This window comes from Macaca mulatta, chromosome 3 (assembly GCF_049350105.2).
Source record: "Macaca mulatta isolate MMU2019108-1 chromosome 3, T2T-MMU8v2.0, whole genome shotgun sequence".
In the NCBI taxonomy this organism is placed as follows: Eukaryota; Metazoa; Chordata; class Mammalia; order Primates; family Cercopithecidae; genus Macaca; species Macaca mulatta.
In genome coordinates, this window is record NC_133408.1 from 35,077,199 (window position 1) to 35,091,274 (window position 14,076).

General features: G+C 51.7%; 1 protein-coding gene across 2 annotated transcripts; it reads right to left on the bottom strand.

Annotated features, from left to right (window-relative positions):
• Positions 1-674: 674 nt before the first annotated feature.
• Positions 675-12,412, bottom strand: ZFAND2A (zinc finger AN1-type containing 2A). 2 transcript variants are annotated; one of them, XM_015133122.3, is made up of 6 exons: positions 12,215-12,412; positions 10,737-10,836; positions 10,230-10,324; positions 8,154-8,285; positions 5,768-5,919; positions 675-5,027 (listed from the first exon to the last, which is right to left on the bottom strand). In XM_015133122.3, the coding sequence occupies exons 2-6, from the start codon at positions 10,789-10,791 to the stop codon at positions 4,919-4,921; spliced, it is 543 nt and encodes a 180-aa protein (XP_014988608.1). In that variant the 5' UTR covers positions 10,792-10,836; positions 12,215-12,412; the 3' UTR covers positions 675-4,918.
• Between the last annotated feature and the right edge of the window lie 1,664 nt (positions 12,413-14,076).

Genomic DNA, 14,076 nt, shown 5'->3' on the forward strand with positions numbered 1-14,076 from the left:
GCCAGGAGGGCCACGGCCGACTCGCCCGCTCTGAGTCACGCTCCGGCCAGGAGGGCCACGGCCGACTCACCTGCTCTGACGCTCCAGCCAGCGGGGCCACGGCCGACTCGCCTGCTCTGAGTGACGCTCTGGGGACACCTTCATTTCCATCAGGGAGGCTTCGGGTTCCACCAACTTTTTTTTTGAGAAGGGTCTCGCTCTGTCATCCAGACTGGAGTGCAGTGGCACAAACATGGTTCACTGCAGCCTTGAGGTCCTGGGCTCAAGCAATCTTCTCACCTCTGTCTCCCGAGTTGGTGGAACTCCGGGCATGCAGCACCACACCTGGCTAATTTTTGTATTTTTTGTAGAGACAGGGTTTTGCCATGTGGCCCAGGCTAGTCTCGAACTTCTGGGTTCAAGTGATCCATCCACCTTGGCCCCCCAAAGTTTTCGTCTTACAGGCCTGAGCCACCACGCCTGGCCTTGCTCTTAAGTTTTATACTTCAATACTCCGTCAAATCGAAGACAGAAAACCCAGCGCATGAACCAGGCGCTGCCCCTCCCTGCTGAGAAAACGTGCCAGGGCTGTTTGGCCTTTGGTGAGAGTGCTAGACAACGCCATCCAACAGAGACAGCACCAAGCTGACCACCCAGTTTCCAAATTTTGAGCAACCACAGTAAAACCCAGCAAGTGAAATTCATTTTAATGCTTTATTAACCTAGCATATTCAAAATATTATTTCAACATGTAAATATTTTTTAAACAAGTGAAATTCATTTTAATGCTTTATTAACCTAGCATATTCAAAATATTATTTCGACATGTAAATATTTTTTAAACAAGTGAAATTCATTTTAATGCTTTATTAACCTAGCATATTCAAAATATTATTTCAACATATAAATTTTTTTGCTCTTCAGGCTTTGGTTTTATTTGCATTTCTAGAAAATATACACACATTTCTAACTCTGTGCTACAAAAATTATACAGCAGTCCCTGTTTATCCTCTGGGGATCTGTTCCAAGCCTCCCAGTGGATGCCTGGACCCCACTCTACAATAAAGGCAACATGGAAACAATATTTTTTTTTTTTTTTTTTTTTTGAGACGGAGTCTCGCTCTGTCGCCCAGGCTGGAGTGCAGTGGCCGGATCTCAGCTCACTGCAAGCTCCGCCTCCCGGGCTTACGCCATTCTCCTGCCTCAGCCTTCCGAGTAGCTGGGACTACAGGCGCCCGCCACCTCGCCCGGCTAGTTTTTTGTATTTTTTAGTAGAGACGGGGTTTCACTGTGTTAGCCAGGATGGTCTGGATCTCCTGACCTCGTGATCCACCCGTCTCGGCCTCCCAAAGTGCTGGGATTACAGGCTTGAGCCACCGCGCCCGGCCAGAAACAATACTTTTAACAGTGAGTGAGAGAGAGAGAGACAGACAGATAGACAGACAGACCGATAGATATTTGGTATTGTCTTCAAAGCCCAGTGTGTTTTGGACACTTTTTTTTTTTTTTTTTTTTTGAGACAGAGTGTCACTCTGTGGGCCAGGCTGGAATGCAATAGCACAATCTCAGCTTACTGCAACTCCTCTTCCTGGGTTCAAGTGATTCTCCTGACTCCCAAGTAGCTGGGATTACAGGTGCCTGCCACCACGCCTGGCTAATTTTTGTATTTTTAATAGAGACGGGGTGGTACCATGTTGGCCAGGCTGGTCTTGAACTCCTGACCTTGTGATCCGCCTGCCTCAGCCTCCCAAAATGCTGGGATTACAGGTGTGAGCCACCGCGCCTGTTTTTTTTTTTTTTTTTTAAATGAGACAGTCTTGCTCTCTGTCACCCAGGCTGGAGTGCAGCGGTGTGATCACAGCTCACTGCAGCCTTGACGTCCCCAGGCTCAGGTAATCCACCCACCTCAGCCTCCTGAGTAACTGGGACCACATGCACACACCATCATGCCCGGCTACTTATTTTTTTGAGATACTTCATCTTACTACATTGCCCAATCCTGTCTCAAATGTCTGGGCTCAAGCAATCCTCCCACCTCAGCCTCCCAAGGTGCTGGGATTCCAGGCGTAAGCCACTGGGCCCGGCTGGAAACATCTCAATTTGAACATTAAATTATCAGAACATTGTTTCTTAAGACTTTAAAAATTAAAACCATTTTTTCATTAGAACACCTCATCTGCAAATTCAGTTCACATACCCAGGTTCCTAACGTACCTAAGTTTTCCACTGACTGAACCAAGTTAGTGGTTTTTAAACTTAACCACACTGAACACTGTGCCGTCTGCACTTTCACTGCTCCACAGCACACATGGCCGGCAGTGCTGGAGACGCAGGGAAACGGCTTGTCCAGGCGCAGTCCCAGACCAGACGTGTCACCCAGGCAGCTCCAGGTGTAAACCTGAGTCCACCTCAGACCACAGAATCAGGGCCTCGGGGTGGGGTCCAGCACCCTCCCGAAAGGAGCCCTGTGTTTTGACACAGGCTAGGGCTTGGGAACCGCTGGCCTAGGACAGACCCCATGAAATAAGCACAGAAACAGTCACATGTCACCTAGTGTCAGGGATGTGCGTGGTCAGGTGATTGCATTGTTGTGCAAACATCCTAGAGTGACTGACACAGTTCAATGGTCCGATGGTCCGGCCTCCTCCACACCTAGGCTGTAGGGCGTAGTCTGTGGCTCCCAGGTGACAAACGTGTGCAGAGTGTGAGTGCGCTGAATGCTGTGGGCCACTGTGGCACGGCGCTGCGTGTTTGTGCTTCTAAACCTAGGCCTGGTGTGGTCCAGCCTGCTGGGAGGATTACATCCCAGCATTCTGTCGGACTGAAGGGTGACCAGCTTGTTTTTACTTGTTTTTTTTGAGATGGAGTCTTGCTCTGTCACCCAGGCTAGAGTACAGTGGTGCGATCTTGACTCCCTGCAACCTCTGCCTCCCGGGTCCAAGCAATCTTCCTGCCTCAGCCTCCCAAGTAGCTGGGATTACAGGTGCCCACCACCATGACTGGCTGCTTATATTTTTAGGGGGGACGGGGTTTCACCATGTTGGCCAGGCTGGTCTCAAACTCCTCCAAATACCACAATGTACCCCATCAATATGTACAATTATGTCAATTAAAAGTAATGAAAGCAAACAAGTTTGTGACAGATTGAAATAAAAAGGTATAGTGAAAATACAGCATCATCGCGTGGTCCGTCATTGACAGAAACATTGTTTGCCTGACTGCAGGTCTGATCACCTTTTCATACAACGGAAACAATACAAACCCTTCCCGTTACATTTTTAGATGGTGAAACCAGAAAAAAAAAAATGCAGTGGCTCATGTTTTTGTGAACTCTCAGCGGGTTGCCTGGTGGGCACATCTGGATGGCCAGGACAGTTCAGATCAGGATGGAACTCGGGGGCATTTTATTTCACCTTATTCCAGCACCCCCTAAGTTCCCAGAAAATCACTGCACTCTTGATGCGCATAGCAGCTGTCAGTATAAACCTAAGACCAGTATTTATGTTACCCGTGTTCATCGCTTCACAAAATCAGTGGTGGAGAGTGTCAGGCCACGAAGGGTGCATCTGTCATCTAAGCCACGAAGGACTGTGGACCTCACACCCCACCCTCCCTCCCCTCCCCTGCATTGTTTTGGCTTTCTGCTCTTCAATCCTATAAAACCCAGTCTCCTGTAATCTCCAGTACTTGAGGAAGCCCTATCCTGCCATTGTCGTTTTAAGTCACTTCTGGAAGTTTCCACTGCTTCGTCACTGGACAGAGCCATCTTCAACAGGTGGCATTTTGCAACTTTGCTGGTGCTGAAATCACATCCAGGTGCAAAGCAGCTGTCTCTCAGGCTGGCTGGCTGCTGACAACTGTGTTTTTTTTTTTTTTTTTTTTTTTGAGTCTCACCGTCTCCCAGGCTGGAGGTGCAGTGGCACAATCTTGGCTCACTGCAACCTCTGCCTCCCAAGTTCAAGTGATTCTCCTGCCACAGCCTCCTGAATAGCTGGCATTACAAGCATGTGCCACCACCACACCTGGCTAATTTTTGTTTTAGTAGAGATGGGGTTTCACCATGTTGACCAGGCTGGTCTCCAACTCCTGACCTCAGGTGATCCGCCTGCCTCCGCCTCCCAAAGTGCTGGGATTACAGGCGTGAGCCACTGCACCTGGCTGAACTGTGCCTGTTTTAAGTTGGCTGTGGCAGGGACAATTGGTCCAAGAAGACACACCTTCTCTCACACAGCGAGTCCCAGCCCCTTGGAAGTCAGGAGCAGGCACAGCCGTGCCTCAGGGAATGCGAGTAGTGCCTGTGGCCACCGCTGGACAAGAACCCTCAGCCAGGCAGGTGGATGTCCTTCCCCACCTTCTCGGCCAGAGAGCCACATCGTTACAGAGGCAACATGGTGAAGAGCGCATAAGTGAGCCGTCTGGTGTTTGCTGGTTTTGAACTCCTGACCTTAGGTGATCCACCCACCTCGCCCTCCCAAAGTGCTGGGATTACAGGTGTGAGGCACCACGCCCGGCCTAATGTGTGTATTTCAATGGGAAAGTTTCACGGTTTCAGGCTATTTGCCATTAGAAGTACAGGGGTACCCGAGTGTGGAAGTTTTCTAGAGCGGAGATAACCCACACGGCAGCGCGGATGGGAAGGACCTAATCACTCTACTTTCCACCACAAAGAACAGCTCTCTTCAGGTTTGTCTTGAATGACACAGAAGGGTTGGTCTGAAGATCTTGGAGGGCAGAAAGCTGTTTCAGAAACCAGCTCTTCGATGCTGCTGCGAGCTTGTGGAGTGAGCTGCTTTTGTAACCTGGGGCCCCGGTCCTGTGTCCTTCATCCACTCTGATGAAGTCACACCACTGGAGCATCGCGTCACACTGTAGTTACACATGCAGCCTTTCCATGGTCACCACTGAAGAGCTGCAGCACCCCACGCAGACCTAACTGTGTTCACATGAGCCGGGTGAACCAGTATCTGAGTCGCTGGGCCAGCACTCCAGGAGCCAGGGCGAGGAAATCTCCCGACGGCTTAGATTCAGAGGCTGTCATGGGTGAGCACCTACAGAGAGGGTGGATGGTCAGCTCAGCCTCCACGTGCTGACCGCAAGAACCCACACAGCTTCCTGCAGGTAAGCGACTACCACCGACCCGGCCCAGGGACGGACACAAGACACCACCAGGTGCAACAGCTTAGCAGATGCAGATGCCTCCCAATTTGACAAATATTAGCATTGAGTTGACTCATATCCCCAAGACACGCTGGAGCCCTAGACTCAGTACCTCAGAGTGTGACCTTCTGTGGAGACAGGGTCTTTCCAGAAGTCACAAGTCTTTAAGGGATCACGAGTGTGGGATCACATGACCAGCATCCTTACAAAAAGGGGAAGTCAGGACACACACAGAATGGCGTGTGAAGATGAAGGTGGAGACTGGGGTTGCGCATCGACGAGCTCCGAGATGCTGGGGAGATGAAGCCGATGCTCCCCGCAGGCCTCAGAAGGGGCCGGCACTGCCAACACCCTGCGCCTGGACTTCCAGCCCCCAGAACTGTGAAAGAACTGATTTCTGTGGTTTGAGCCGCCCAGTTTGTAGTACTTGGTGACGGCAGTAGTGAGAAATGAGAACCACCAGAATCAACTTCAGCATTCAACTTTATTATAGTCCCATCTCCCTCAACAAACAAGGTCAGCAGTCAGTGTGGGACGGTGCTCGATGGGGCACCGCCTCCCACTAGAGTGCAAGCTGCTTCCACGCAAGCTACTGCGTGTTCCAAGCCATCGCAGCTGAGTCTCTTCTCACCCGGCTTTGACGGTAGGGCGACTCCCGTGTCTGCAGCTATGGTCCAAAGGGTGTCTGTGCTGGATACAGAAGTTGCCGTGACACTGGGCACATGCCATCTGCAGCATCTCTTTCTTCTTGCAGCCCTCTTTTGAGCAACGGTATATAAAAATCTGAGAGAGCAAAATGACTTCAACAAGTCGTTCTTTTTTTGGAGACAGGGTCTCGCTCTGTTGCCCAGGCTGGAGTGCAGTCGTTCAATCTCGGCTCACTGCAACCTCTGCCTCCTGGGCTCAAGTGATTCTCCTGCTTCAGCCTCCCTAGTACCTGGTACTGCAGGTGCACACCGCCACGTGCAGCTAATTTTGTCTATTTTAGTAGACATGGGGTCTTCCCATGTTGCCCAGGCTGGTCTCAAACTCAGCCTCAAGTGATCCTCCCACCTTGGCCTCCCAAAGTGCTAAGAATACATGTGTGAGTCACTGTGCCGGCCTTAATAAGAAATTCTTTTAACAGCCCCCAGTAAGAACATTCACATTTAACATTTAAACTAGACATGGCTCCTGTCTGCACCGAGTACAGATGCAAAATTTCATTTGACCATCTCAGTGCAGGTAAGAAGAACATGGGGCCGGGTACGGTGGCTCATGCCTGTCATCCTAGCACTTTGGGAAGCCAAGACGGCTGAAGTGCCTGAGCTCAGGAGTTCGAGACCAGCTTGGGCAACACGGTGAAACCCCCATCTCTACTAAAATATAAAAAATTAGCCAGGCATGGCAGCGTGTGCCTGTAATTCCAACTACTCGGGAGGCTGAGGCAGGGGAATTGCTAGAATCCAGGACGCAGAGGTTGCAGTGAGCAACCTCGCGCCACTGCACTCCAGCCTGGGCAACAGAGCAAGACTTTGTCCCTTTAAAAAAAAAAAAAAAGAAAAAAGAAAAGCCAGCATTGAAGCTGGGATTTCCGTGAAGATGGCCCGGAGGGGCTGCTGGGAGGACAACAGACAGCAGCAGCCAGGAAGCAGGGAGCAGGAGGGAAGGAGGCCAAGCACGGGTGACAGGCAAGCCCCCTAGAGGCACTGGCTCCAGGAGCTCTGGGACAGGGGAGGTTGTCCCCATCAAGGAAAATATCTATCATGTCCCTGTACCCAGTGTTTTTTTTTTTTGGTGCCAGGGTGTAGGCAGCCATGTAAATTCCTAGGAGTCAGAACTCCAAAAGGGGAAGGCAGCAAGCAGAGTGGGGAGGGTTCCAGCAGCCGGGGGTGGCCCTCCGGTCAAGGCAGGCAGGCATGGCCATGCTGAGCGACCATGCAGGAGGGACCCATGCAGGGATGCAGGCAGAACAGACCATGCCCGCCACAAGGGCGGGAGCAGAGTGAGCCAGCAGCAGCCTGGAGGGCACACCTGTGCGGGGGCCTTAGGGCAGTGCTAGGTGAGCCCCCACCATGGGAAACTGTGTCGTGTGGGAGAAGTGGGTACGCCAGAGAGAGCTGTGGTGTCTCAGAGGCTTAAGAGACCTCCAAAGGCTGAAGGTCCCAGGATACAGCCACAGCAGGGGGAACCAGACAGGGCCAGAAAGGGGGGGACCAGAGCAAGCTTCCGTACAGAGGGTTTTGTGTGGCAGACTAAGGAACACCGATTTTATTCTCTATGTTTGAGACTAAGAGTTACTTGGTTTATGGTAATATAATTGTAAAGTACTGAACATCATATACTAAGATAGTTTGTAACCACCAACCAGGACCCGTGACTAGGAACAGATTAAGCCTGACAGTAGCCAGCTCCCTAGAGAAGCTCCTTGAGCTGGGTGTGGTGGCTCACGCCTATAATCTCAGCACTTTGGGAGGCTGAGGCAGGCAGACCATGAGGTCAGGAGTTCCAGGACCAGCCTGGCCAACACAGTGAAACCCTGTCTCTGCTAAAAATACAAAAGTTAGCTGGATGTGGTGGCATACACCTGTAGTCCCAGCTACTCAGGAGGCTGAGGCATGAGAATCGCTTGAACCCAGGAGGCGGAGGTTGCGGTGAGCCAAGACGGCACCACTGCACTCCAGCCTGGGTGACAGAGCGAGACTCTGTCTCAAAAAAAGAAAACAAAAAAAGAAATGAAACACACATGAACAGAATGGATCTAGAAAGCCATGTGAATTCTCCGTCTCAGGAGGTAAACTAGTAAATTCCAGTCAAGAACGACGAACCTGACCTGGGATCCCTCATGTTAAAGAACATTTATAAAACTCAAAACTCAGGCCGCTCGCAGTTTAGCACAGGGACAATGCAGCCTTAGGTCACAACTTTTCTACTTTGTATATCAACTATTGAGACTAACTTTCAGGTAGAAAACTGACTCTTCCCAAGGAAAAACCAGGCTTCTCGGATGAAGGAACTGAGGTGGGCTCTGTCCTTACCTTCTCTTTCTTCTTCCCAGGATGAGAGTCACAGTCTCTGTCAATGTGATCGCTAACCACCACATCTGGTATCTGGCCCTTTTTCACTGGGATGGGAGTATTACAGAGTGGGCATACCGGGACCTGAACATCCTAAAAACAAAGGTAAGATGGCATCTGAGACTCATACAACCTACACTCACAAAAGTTTTAAACGGGTACTCCTGCGCGGCACACACTTAAACACAGAGTACAAAAACCGGTCTCCTGAGCCCTCTGACAACAAAGCATCGTTGGGTCACGGATTAGCGGCAGCCATCTCTAGAATGTGGGCATCAGCTGCCCTAAGGAGTCTAGTGAAATTTCAACGAATGGACTTCAGCTGACTGCAGAAACCAACTGGGGCCATCTCAGGCTGGCATCGCCCAGGTGAGAGCAGAGCCTGCCCAGACGCCTCCACAGGGAGGAGATGGAGGGAAACACAGACCACAAAGACCCTCCAGCTCCCCTCAATCACCAACGGCCTGATCCCTTCTGCGGTTTCCCGGCGGCTTCTATGTACCTGGAAAGTTGTTTGTGCCCAGATGAGGCCACGTGTAACCAGGGCGAGCTCCCAGGCACTAACAACCGTCACTGGCTGCAGGCAAAGGTTGCAGGGGCTCTGAGGGGTGGACCGCCCAGCAGCTGAAGGCCCAGCAAGGCTAAAAACCTGAGCTGGGGGCTCTGGAGGGGAGGACCGCCCAGCAGCTAAGGTCCAGCAAGGCTAAAAACCTGAGCCAGGACAGGAGTTGATGGAAAGGCCAATGAGAAAACTGAGGTGGCAACCGACATCAAACGGGTGACAGGTGATCACAGAATTATGGGCACAACTTAATTATCTGCAGCCCGAGCTGGGAGAGTCACAGGTGGTGGTGCTCCCTCATTTGGTCAAATGAAGAAATGATTAGTAAATGGTCTCCAGCCAGACCCCGCCCATGCCGGGGCAGGAAGGGGCAGTGGGAAGACATGCTGGGCAGTCTGGCTTAGTCATCTGTGCCTAGTAAACGCAGGGAATGTGAGTCACTCTCCCTACCCTCGGTGATGACCTAAAAATGGCTGGAGGGTCAGACGCTGGCCAACACTGATCAGAGCACAGAATGCTGGGCCACCCACATTACCACCGCCACCAGGGTCAAGCGGCAGAGTTCACCAAAACGACCTGTGACCTAACCAGAGACAAAGCGAACATGGGCTGGGAACCATCTGAAAAGTCAACAACAGAAGTCTCAAACCTCTGGACTCGGGGGCAAGCTCAGGTCCTTAGAGTCCTCTTTCAGTTTCTACTGTGTACTCTGGCAGTCACCAAAATACGACGTCAAGGCTGCAGTTATTCAAATAAATAAGCATATTTACTGCCTTCCTGATTGGCTTCCAAGTCAAATATTAAAACCTCTCTTGCATCCCGTGAAGACACAGCTATGGTGTAATGGATCAAAGGAACCATGTATTTGAACATCTTTTTTTTTTTTTTTTTTTTGAGATGGAGTCTTGCTCTGTCGCCCAGGCTGGAGTGCAGTGGTTGGATCTCAGCTCACTGCAAGCTCCGCCTCCTGGGTTCACACTATTCTCCTGCCTCAGCCTCCTGAGTAGCCGGGACTACAGGCGCCCGCCACCATGCCCAGCTAGTTTTTTGTATTTTTTTAGTAGAAGCAGGGTTTCACCGTGTTAGCCAGGATGGTCTCGATCTCCTGACCTCGTGATCCGCCCGTCTCGGCCTCCCAAAGTGCTGGGATTACAGGCTTGAGCCACCGCGCCCAGCCCTTGAACATCTTAAGTAAGCCTGGAACACAAGGTTACAACTAAGTGACTCCATGAGTCCCTGACAATAAGATCTCAGTTGCCTGAGAGTCATCCAACAGAAAGTCCTGTGAGGGCAGAAATGTTCATCTGTACTGCCTAACAGCGGGCACGTGAAACAAGGCTAGTGGGATTGAGAAACTGGATTTTAAAATTTAAGTTTCACTGAGTTAGCCACACGTGGCTAGTCCTACCATACCAGCAAGACAGTGCAGCTTCAGACAGTGAAGATGAGAATCTTTTGAATCAAGAATGAATTACCTTCTGGAATGCAAACGGACACTTATGTGCAGCATATGTAAAATGATCTTTACAGAAATCTTGTTTACACGCATCACATTTTACTGGAAGAAAATCTAAAACACAAAAAACAGGGAAGTGTTTTAAAGACTGGAACAAAATAATTCTAGAAGGGACTATCAAAGTGTTTACCTACACTGAGTGCTTCAGGCTTATAAGATGGATAGGTCCTCAAGGCCCACACATTCGAAAACAATCCCAGGGTCAGGCTGTCTTCTAGAGACCGACCCCATGGCCTGAGGCATTGCAAGTACTCAAACAGCACACTGGATCCACTCAGCCCTGCCAGCCTGCACCCCTGCACCCTGCCTGTGGTGGATGCTAAGTGTCCAACAGAACCTGCACCAGCGCAGTTCCCAATACTGAAAAGCCAGGAAGGCCTAGACACAATTATCAGCTAATTAACATAACAGTCAGCTTCCCCCCAACAAAATACCATTTTCCATTAAGTCTCTTAAAAGTACTTACCTAGCTGCTTGCAAGTTTTTTCTGAGCAATGCTTCCCCAAATCAGGAAACTCCATTATGAGAACAGTGCTCAAAACGCTGAGGGCAGAGTTAAGTATCACCTACGAGAATTAGAATAGTTAGGAGGAAAACTGGACTGCCCTTCAGTCACCAGGATTTACAATTCATAGCTAATGAAAGTCAACAAACGCGCTGTGTGGGTAGCGTTCAATGGAGTTTGAGTACAAATACCAGGTATCGGCCACTCGTACTTAATCCCATTAAGAGACACGGACTCCTTTCTAGCCTTTTAATTCCTAGTCTATGAAGCACTCCTTGAACTCGGGTTTCTATTTTAACTCACACTGAGAGGGGCGAGAGCCAATTCACACAACTGCCAGTGATGATTACGATTCTGGTGAATTTTAAGTCACAATTTTATCCATGGAATATACTTGTTGACATAAACAAAACTCTGTTACTAGGTGCTAAATCACGTTAGCTGACTCCATTATCCAGAGGAGATTTAACTCTGTCCCTCGCCTCTCCAACTCCCTTAGGCACTGAGTCTGTGAACTTATTCCTCGATGACATCAACCTGGAGTTGATCAGGGAGAAGCGCAAGCTGTTAAGTCACCATGGAAAACAGGCAAACAGCTGGTGAAACTGCTGCACTCAAGAGAGAATCAAGGGGTTCACGAGGTCCCCTCCATGATCTAGTACCCAACAGCCCTCCTGGAGCCTTTTCCTGGGGCTCACGAGGTTCCCGTCATCTAGTAGCCACTACTAGCCCTCCCGGGGCCTTTTCCTGATCCTCCCATCAGCGCTCTCCACCCTCCTGGAGGCCTCCTAGGCTGTCCCCTGTGACTGGAACACTCTCGCCCACAGCAAACGTCTACTCATCCCCTCCTGCCTCGGTTTAAAGCCACTCCAAGCCTCCCCAGTTCCCTCTAAGTTACACACCCGCTACTCAAGGTGCCCATTAGTTCTTTCCCTGCCCATATTCGCCCACAGTTTCCAATTACGGATCAGCTGCTTTTTTATTAGCTCCCCGTGCCCGACACACAGCAAGCGTTCCGAAATTGTTTTGTTCAAGGAATTCACAAGAATTTGATGTGAATCCCCAAATGATTTTGTTCTGGACTCACAACAGACGTCCGAAGAAGCCAACACCCTACCCTGGCGGGCCGGGCATGTAGCAAGAAAACAGACACTTCTACGTGGCTGTCGCTCGGCTGGCGAGTTAACGATCCCGTCCGACTCGGTACTACGGCCCCAATGGCAGGCCCGGCCCCCAGAAGACAGGCCGGACCCCCAACCGCCAGACCCCCGGCAGGCCCGGCCCCCAACAGACAGCCAGACCCTCAGCAAGCCCGGTTCCCAGCAAACAGCCGGACTCTCAACAGACAGGCCGAACCCCCGAACAGCCTGACCTCCTCTGGCAGGCCCGACCCCCGGCAGACCTTGGCCCCGGGGGACAGCGTAATCCCGGCCCCGTACCTAGCTCTCGTGCGGGACCCAGGCAGCTGCGGTAACAGATGGAGGAGACAGAAACGCAGGTGTCCTCCTTCGTAGTCGGCTCCGGGTAGCAAAGCAAAAAGAACCTCGACACTGGGACCGAGACGCTGTCGGACGCACACCTACGCCCACAGCAAAACGCAACATCACGCCGCCAGCGGCCTACGGCCATTTATCTGCACCCCCCGGACCTGAGAGCCGTCTCGGCCTTCGGGTTTCCGGGCGCGCCCCGACGACGTCTCCCGGAGACCGGCCAATCCCGCCAGGCCGCGGCCCAGTAGCGTCGGCGCGCCTCGAAGACGTCACCAGCCATCCGGCCAATCCCACCCCGCCGCGCCGCGCAGGCCCGCCCACTCCTGGCCCTTCCGCTTCCCTTCTCGAAGCGTCCAGTCGCTTCTCGCAGGCGGCGCGCTTGCTGAGTCACAATGAGGCGACTCCGCGCAGGCGCAGTGGGGCGGGCGAGGCGCGGGGAAGCTGTCAGGGTTGCGGCCGGGGCCCTGTGGGGCAGGAGGGCTAGGCCGGCGTGAGGGAGGAGGCCTAGCGACCCATCCGGCGCCTCCCGCCCGGCCCGCCCGCCCACGGCCGCGCCTCCTGCGGGTCCCAGGAGGCCTCCATCTCAAAACAACGTGTTTTTAGGTAATTTCAAACTTAGGGAAAAGCTTCAAGAATAATACCGAAAATGTCAGTGTCCCCAGCACCCGGATCCCCCAGTGTAACCCTTTCCCATTTCACCGCGCTGCCCCCGGCCCTCTGGGCGGTTTATGTGGCCGCGTGGGGTTGACTCTGCCTAGGACTGCGGTCTCTGTACAGAACGCTCTGCCTGTAAGGGGCCCTGTCTGGGGAAGACCGCGTCCGGCTGGGCAGGAGGAGGGGGTGGGCCCAGAACATGGAGACCAGCCTGGGCAACATAGCGAGATCCCATCTCTGCAGAAATAAAAAATTAGCAGACCAAGCACGGTGGCTCATGCCTGTAATCCGGGCACTTTGGGAGGCCGAGGTGGGAGGATGGCCTGAGGTCAGTGTCTCACAGGTCCGTGTGAAGAGACTACCAAACAGGCTTTGTGTGAGCAACCAGGCTGTTAGGGGCAGGCGGGTTTAGTCCTAAAGGAGAGTCAGCAAAGGGTGATGGGATTATCATTAGTCGTTATAGGCTTTGGGATAGGCAGTGGAGTTAGGAGCAATGTTTTGCGGGTAGTGGGTGGGTCTCACAAAGTACATTCTCAAGGGTGGGGAGAATTACAAAGAACCTTAAGGGTGGGGGAAGATTACAAAGTGCGTTGATCAGTTAGGGTGGAGCAGAAACAAATTATAGTGGTGGAATGTAGTCGAACGTCCTCAGTTAAACCTACTTTCACTTCTTTTGTGGATCTTCAGTTGCTTCAGGCCATCTGGATGTATACATGCAGGTCACTGGGGATATGATGGCTTAGCTTGGGCTCAGAGGCCTGACAGGAGTTCAAGACTAGCCTGGTGAACATGGCGAAACCCAAAACCCTGTCTCTACAAAAATAAATTAACCCGGCATGGTGGCTTGCACCCCTTGAGTGGTGGAGGCATTAGTCAGCTGTGAATGTGCCCTGCACTAGAACCTGGGCAGCAAAGCAGACCCTCCCTCAAACCCAAAAAGCATCGTGTTAACGGGACCAGATGGTCGCCTAATCAATAGAGACTACGCCTATTCAGGTAAGGACAGACACGACCAGGCACACTCTTTTTTGTTGTTTTGTTTTTCCTTTATTTGTTTTGAGATGGAGTTTCGCTCTTGTTGCCCAGGCTGGAGTGCAGTGGTGTGATCTCGGATCACCGCAACCTCCACCTCCCAGGTTCAAGCGATTCTCCTGCCT